This window comes from Mesitornis unicolor, unplaced genomic scaffold (genome assembly GCF_000695765.1).
Source record: "Mesitornis unicolor isolate BGI_N332 unplaced genomic scaffold, ASM69576v1 scaffold3925, whole genome shotgun sequence".
NCBI lineage: Eukaryota > Metazoa > Chordata > Aves > Mesitornithiformes > Mesitornithidae > Mesitornis > Mesitornis unicolor.
In genome coordinates, this window is record NW_010186030.1 from 70792 (window position 1) to 79061 (window position 8270).

At 36.8% G+C, this 8270-nt stretch overlaps 1 protein-coding gene across 1 annotated transcript in view; it reads right to left on the reverse strand.

Moving 5' to 3' along the window:
• The window catches only part of ERC1 (ELKS/RAB6-interacting/CAST family member 1), a gene marked incomplete at its 3' end in the record, with an annotated part of 160902 nt that overhangs the window by 62877 nt on the left and 89755 nt on the right, over positions 1-8270 (reverse strand). Inside the window, exons 8-10 of the mRNA XM_010185010.1 lie at positions 4330-4467; positions 3360-3500; positions 2137-2277 (exon numbers count right to left, since the gene is read on the reverse strand). Coding sequence (XP_010183312.1) covers positions 2137-2277; positions 3360-3500; positions 4330-4467 — 420 coding nt within the window. The remainder of the gene's footprint in view (positions 1-2136; positions 2278-3359; positions 3501-4329; positions 4468-8270) is intronic.

An 8270-nucleotide genomic window follows, 5' to 3' on the forward strand; every position in this document is an offset into this window, starting at 1 on the left:
AATTGTCCAAATACCCTAGTAAGTAACAAAGCCTGAAGCAGAAGAGCAGATATCCATGGTATTATGGAAGAACTTAATCCTTCACATAGGTAATGATAGGGTAACAATTTTGCTTGCTTGTAGAACTGAAACCAACCTGACTGAAGGGGTTCCCATCTTTGGATGGGAAGAAGCAAATCTATTCTTGTTTACAATATAATGAACTTACTTTCATTACTTTTCTCAGAACCAAATTAAGAATACAGTCATTTGTCCCACAGCTGTTCTGTACAGTTAATAGGGCTCTTTACATTTGAGCTATTTTCCCATTTTAACCCTCATAAAAAGGGTCTCAAGAGGATAATTCACCCTCTTAATTATTTTCTGAAAAACTCCCCAAGAGATTAGACTACAGAAATACATGGTTTTATGAAATGGCTCGGTGTCCTTATGTAATTTTTCTGGATACCAGCTATTAAGCACAATCCTCTCCGAAACGGAACGAGCAGAGTTAGGCCTAAAGAAATTATAACTAAGAGCTGTCATCACAGTGCAAATTAACTGCATGCTCATCTTTTAGCTAGCAGTGTTTCACCAGATTTTGGTAGATCTCCCCACCTGCTTATACTACTGATATAATCACTGCTTATAGTGACGAAAGTGATCACAGGGGAAGCAGTGAAAATCAGTACATTTACAAATGCTTAATATACAGACACATTCCCTAAATAATTTAATTTCCACAACTGGTTTTTCATAACCTATTTGTTAAATGCTCTCCCAGTTAGTACTTTCTTTTTTAAAAAAAAAAAAAAAGTAATTGTAACAATGTCCTCCACTGCAGCTGTCTACCTACAAACTAACACGATCATCCCATTGCTGTAACAATCTTTGGCAAATCTTAGCTACAATATATAGTCTTCAACTCATTATCAGTAACACATTGACAAAGGGTGAAACAGGAATTCATGACAGAGAATCCAAATGAAAAGTCCCTTCCGGACTTACTAAATACTTACACTGAAAACAGCCTGTGAGAACGATTAAATATGCAAAACTGTCTATTCCTGCTTTTGTACTTTGTTACTTGTACTTTGTACTGAATAACAAAACCATTTATTTTGTGTAATAGCATTAAAAAGAAGGACAAACATGGGTCTAGATACACTTACATGGAGTTTCACTTACACAGCATTCTCAGGTGCATTAGCATCCACCTTGCACCCACACAAGAGAAATCCTAAACAGGCCTTACCGGATAACTCAAAATTTGATCTCACATTCATTTGCATAACTACCACAGAGTTCCAGACTACAGCATGGACACTCCTTTGTTTCCTGGGTAGGTGTAAAGAAACAGCTAGAACTCCACAATCTGAGACTTATATTTCCTTTAAGAATTGTGTTGCCTTTTTCCTTTTTCTGACTTTACAAATATAAGTCTTATCACTATTTTGGTTAGTGTGTTTTGTACTTCTTCATCACCTCTTCTTTTAAAATCAAAAAGTTAAAATCAAATCAATGTTCCTCTAAACAATGCAGTATTTCTGCTACTCACAGCTAAATTAAAGAAGGCTTACAATGCAAACATAACCCGAAGATTCTGTTCAAATTCATTAGCTTGCTTGTAAAAGAGTATTAACCTTCAGAACAGCAAACTCCTACCAATACATCAGCTGTGACCGGCAATGAGATTAAAACAAAAGATTGCAGACTTCACTGGTGATACATTCTTTTCATTTGTTTTTATGCATTTCTATGGGCTGGGCCAATCACGCAGCTGAATTTATCACATTAACACCTACATGCATTGACAACTGATATGTGAAATGTTAAGCTGCTACATCAGTTTGATGGCAGAATTACTGCTATGAACTGGACTGAAGCACACTAAGTCTTTAATTCCTAGTACCTGTTAAAAAAAAAAAAAAGTCAACAGCACTGCTACTGCATTATTAGCAGTAGTTTCTTTCTGATGGGCTTAGCTTGTAATATGATTTTCATGGACACAACTTCACACCTCTTGCTGAAAAGCAATTCACAGAATTAAAACTTAAGACCCAAAGCTTTCTATGTAGACATGGCCAATTGTCTAACAATGAATTTATTTTATTTAAATATATTTACATCACATATATAAATATGAAGCAAGATTACCTTCTTCAGTTGAGTTTCCATCTTCAAACATTCTTCTTTTTTCTGTTCCAATGCAATTTCCAACGTCTTGAGTCTTGAATCTTTCTTCAGTCCTGATGAAGCTAAGGATGAAGCATGTTCCTTCAGATCCAGTAAGGATGTCTATAATAAAAGATGTAAAATAACTGTCAAGTAAACACTTCTAATGTGCAAAAGCTAGTTTCTTTTTTGTCTTTATTCTCCTCCTATCCCTTCACACTATGTTCAGGATCTAACTCAGAACATTGTATTTTGTCAAGATCTTCATGTCACCAACTTGAGACAGCTTGATTTAATTCAGGTTTTCTGGATCAAAATAAAACCTTTTATAAATTAATGATAAGTATTTTTGTAAGGTGGAAGATTCTGCGAACTGTGACTGTCATGTTTAAGAAAAAATCATTTTACATAAAATCATATTTAAAAATCGTATGTGGTGAGATGATTTGGCCACTGTATCTAAAACTGAAAACATTCAAAACTTTTTTGCATAGAGCCGCTACAGAGCGAAACCGATTCATGCTACCTATCTCAACTTCTCCGTTTTTGTGCTGTTTTTTTTCTTTCTGTCAAATGTTGACTTCTATGTAGACAAAAATCTTAGTACTTCCTGGGTGCATATTTTTGTATTGTTTACTTTGATTGAGTTTTGAAAAAATATTGTAGGTAAACTTGAATGTTAAATTCCAAGAGAGGAATAGAGAATTACACTTCTCTAATATAATCAGGTTAATTTGCCCAGCCAGCTGGCTTATAGCCAACAATCAACTTAATTATCAAAAAAGGACTCTTCAGGGTCAAATGAACAAGCTGCAGTGTTTGCATAAAGGAATAAACATTCTCTGCATGCTTTTGGCACCCACGGCTTTGATCAACCTTTGGCCTTTCCTCCCCACATTTAGACAGGAACAAGCTTGTTCTCTGCCTTCAGTTGTCCATAAGCATAGCTCCAGTAAATGCTATCATAGACCACTGGTCATCCACTACTAATACGATTAACTGCTGCAAATAAGGGGACTGCACGCTATCCATGAAAAGGTGGTTCTGAAATATTTATGCATTGAAAAATTCTCAAATGTTGTATTTTACTAGATAAACTTGTTGAAGGGCCATTACTATAAAGGAACATGTTTCCTCACCTAAAAAATAACACATACACATACAACAAACAATTCTAACACAAGACATTAATTCTGCCGGTCAACCTCTTTCTCTGTGAGATCTCCTTGTAAAATGCTGACTTTCTCTTTCAGGTCTTTAATGTCTTTTTTGTAGTTGTCAATCTCTTCCTGTTTTTCTCGTTCATCTCTGTCACGTGTCTCCTTTAGGCGCTCAATGGTCCTTTCCTGACAAAAGAAAGCACTCTGTGAGGAAAATCCCTCTTAGTTCAACTTAGTTCATCCTGTTCTAATAATCAAAATTAATCTAGACCAGGATACATTGCACACTGCTTCATTACTTATTTAAATCTTATTTTTCCAAAACGTACAGTTAAGTCTGCAGAGAGAGGAAGGGGTATAGTGCACTGATGTGCAGTAAGAAAAAGCAACAAAACAACTTTTCTGTACACCAGGTACCAATGGAGATTTGGTTATCTTGGAAGCTGAAGGATACAAGTGAATTCTTCAACTTCAGGCAAAGCTTTACTATAGCTTTAAACTTATAGAACCTGACAGACTAAAGGAGCTGTAACTTTGATTCATCAGGAATCAAAAAAAAAAGTACAGTAATTCCAAAAAGCAGGCCCACCAGAACAGACCAGACCAGACAAGGCTGTTCCCTCAGCCAGCTCTCTCCTGAGAATTGGACAAGCATAAAAAATACAATGAGAACAATAAAGCTGCAAAATAGATTCAGACTGAAATACAGCCGAATACATAACTATTCATTTTAATTCAATATTGGGAACTACAACTCAATTTTATGGAGCAAAACTTTAAAAACGGGCTGAGCTGCACGGACGCCCTTCGGCACGTCCTGCAGTGCCCTCTAGTGAGGGACGTGCTGCGGTGGCCACGGCGCTGTCCCCAGCCCTTCCCGGGCCTCAGAGACAAAGGATGTCAACTTGGCATTGCGTCAAGGATGTCTCATACGCAGAGTCCGGGCAGCACACAAAAAAGTCGGCTTTGGAGTGGTTATTCGTAGGAGGAAGGGACTGAGGCTTTCTGCACTCACTTTTTCTGCCAGTGCTTCTTCCAGCGTGGTCAAGGCAGTGTCCGTGTTTGTGGTGTCGGCCTGCAAGGATTTCACTCGATCCTTTAAGCTGCTCATTTGCTTCTCCTTGTCTCTCAATTGTTCTTGAAGATTTTCAATCTTAAAGAAAAGCAGTAAATTTTAAGAAGACAGCAAGCAAAAACATCTAAAATATCTTAGGAGTAATTTAAACTCTTAAAAATATTCCTAAAGTAAAGGAAGTAGGCAGGAGCCTAGTTTGTATAATCCTACATGAAAACCTAACGCAATGAAAACAAAATCATCCAATATTAACGCGGCATCAGTAACCTTTCCAATAGCCAGGTAAGAATTCAGAGCAAGAAAGTCTAAATAATATTTAAATAATAAACACAGAAAGGGTATTACTTCTTCCTGTGTAACCTCATCTAGGTGTTCCTGCTCCGGCAGGGGGATTGGACTGGATGATCTTTTGAGGTCCCTTCCAATCCCTAACGTTCTGTGATTCTGTGATTCTAATTTCTGATGATGTTGGCCACTGTGTGACTGAAGGATGATTACCATTAACAATAAGAAAGGAATAAAGTTGAGAAAAACATTACTGCAGATATAAACTAAAAAAGGCATTGATAATTAAGAAGTTGTGAATAAGTATTTTAAGTATTTCCACATTCTTTACTGTACTGGCATGTTGCTTTTTCATCATACATGTCGGTTTACTATATGGCAGACTAACACAAAGTGACATATCCTGGATAGAAAACGTATCAGACTTGTTTTCTTACAGTGTAGAATTCAACCAATTGATGAGTTCTGAATGTATCTTTTGACAGACTGAGAAGACCTAATGCTAAACCTATTTTATGCATATACACACATCACAAGGAAAGAACACATTAACATTATGATAATCTGTTGAAAGCAAATTTATCAGCAATGGATTAAACTGGGTAAAGATTTCTCAGTTGCTTCCTTTTTGTTGCTGTTGCTGACGAGTTCTTTTATCAGCAAACTGGCGAATGACATGGCATATAAGGTACTGACCTCTAAAACACTTGTATCAAGATACTCTTTTAAAGACATTTATAAGAAGAAATGTAACAAGACAACCACAAAGGTTATCTAGTCCAGTATTTAGTAAACTAAATTAAAGCATTAACTAGCTTTTTCACCTCACCAGTCAAACAGCAGTAAGCAACAACTGGTTAGCGGAAATACAGCAACTATCCTTGTGTTTTACTCTTCAATCCTGGGAGAACTGAGCTGTTGTGATTACAGAGCAACTGGCTATTAAGACACAGCCATACTACTTTGCTGTCTCTATTAAAATTACACCTGGGACATAGCTTTAGAAAAATCTAGATCCATAATGATAAATGTAAAAGACTTTGCAGGAGGTTGGAAATCTAGTCACAGATAATGATAAAGTGTTACAAGTGGAAGCTAGGAGGAAGAACAACCTACTTCAGGGAACCTTTGCTAATGTTCCTCTGAAACCCATGGCCATGGAAGGAGTTTCCTGGTATAAGATGCTTGACACGGTTTTAAAAAAATTATCTTATGCAAGCACATGTAAACTTACAATTCAGCTTTGTATATAATCTATGTATTACTGCTATTTCTGATAGCAGAAGAACTATGTAAGTTTTTTGTTGCTGTTTTTTTAAGGAATGGACTGAAATTGATTTTGGTTTATCTTTGTCATTAGTTTCTATCAGAAAAAAAAGTATTAGGCCTCCAAGTTACTCTTAATATTTAAATTTGGGCACAGTATAAATGACACTACAAAACAAATTTTAAAGAGCACCAAAAAACCACAACTCATGATGTATCATGTGAGTCAGAAATAGCTAAGTATTGAAAATTCACTCTTTATACACCCATATCTGTTATTGAAGGCCTCAGTAGCATCCATTTGTAGCCCATGGAGCTTCAGAAAGAACCCTCCTAGTTCTGACTGAAAAGTTCTCCTGGCACCCACACATATCGCTCCCGAGGAGGCAACCTCCCCAGGAGCAGCCTAAGTGGTGGCTGTTTTTGACCTCAGGAGTTTCAGTGCCGTCAGCTGTCTAGACAGGCTGGCTGTTTGGACAGCCAACCATGAAAATATACTACAAAGAAGGGTGAGCTATTCTTAGACTCCTGTTTACTTCTGGAGGCGAAACACTCTTGAAAAGGCTCCCACTGGCTGAAGAGGGGACAGTGGAGGGTGACTTTCTGCTGTGAGCAAACTGCACACAAGAGACAGATAAATAATTCAGCTTCAGCATATATTAAGCTGCTTGCCAAGAAAGCACAAGCACTTGCACAAACACAGCATGCATTTTCATGTTTAAGTAACTCTGTCTATTGTGACCTGAGTAAGATGACAGCTGTATGGCAGTACTATATATGACCGCTGCACTCTTCCCATTGCAACTCCACCCTCGTGCATAGCAAATAAAATATTTTTTAAAAAAATCTAATGGGTGAACTTGTCTGTTCTTTCAGTTCACATGAATACTTTTCAGTCTGGAGTAATGAATGAAGTTTTTAGTTATCATCCAGGAAACAGCAGGTACACTGAAATGGTCCAAGTTACACTAATAGCTAGGCACTACCTAAAATCCTACTCCACCTCCAATTGTGCCTTTAGCAGGGTCAGATAACTGGTGGTCCCCAACAAGGACAAGCCCTTAAAACTACAGAAAACTAGAACAGGATTGACTGATATATTCAAGTTGAAACACTTGTATAAAAACAGATGCAAAATTTCCTTTATGAAATCACAATCAACAATAAAATAATTGCCTTTATTTCATTTTTCTCCCAAACCTGCAGTACTATAATGCCTAACAGCTAAACTATAGGTTTTCCAAAATTATAATCTGAAGAAAAAAAACAAAGAATAGTCTATACTTCACCTATATAGTTAATTAATGAAGAATTTTGCTGTTATGTCCTTGTAAGTAGTTTAAGAATCCTTTTCAAAAAGAATATACGTCGTATTTTTTTACCATCCTTTTTTCCTACCCACCCCCCCACCAAAAGTAATTCTGAACTAATCCTTAAATAACGGATAGAAATAAAACAGAGAATCAAAACATGGTCTTTCTTTTCTCTCCCCAAAAAGATGAAATAAATTGCAATGGAATCACCACGCCCTCTGGAAAACAAAAAGGGACAAGGATTGAACCAGCACCATTTAGTTTTCAAATACTTGGAAGATGATAAATTTCCTCTGAAATCTTCTACAAACCTAGGAAATATATACTACAGTGCAAAACTTCTAAAATGGAAAAATAAATCATATATACTATTATTAGATTGTTAACAACCTTTATTCTTGCCATGTGTACTTGTTTTGCTGGGTAAAAACAACAATCTCTGGGTAAGTTAGCAACACTAAGCTTACTGTAGGGGTAGATATGCGTACACTGGAAGAATCTGTTCTGCATACCAATTTCCTGATCAAGTATGATTTACTGAAATCTTTTTTTCCAACATTACCAGTTGTCAGGCACTACCATGCTTCAACCTGGGTGACTTATTCCTAGTTGTGTAGAACTAATTATTTTGCCTTCCAGCCCTGAAGCTCAGGAGCAAAGGCAAGAGAACTTTTCCTCTGGCGCTCTGTTCTGAGGCAAGGAAGCATTCTACATCTTGCAAATACCAACCTCACTGAAAACTCCAAGCAAATGCAAATTAAAAACAGCCCAAGGATTGAACTGATACACATCTAGTTTAATACTCATCAAGGCCACTAGATTCCCAAACTCCTCTATTTAGAGGTTACTAGTAGATCCTTCGCATCATGCACCAACCAAGAAATCCTTCTGTAGAGCCATCGTCAAACACAGTGTATGTAGAAATTGAACACTTGGAAAACAGTTTTTATTGCACCAGTGACTTTCAAATTAGAAAAACTGAAGTGGGATTGTGAACTGGTCATTTAATCTCTTTCC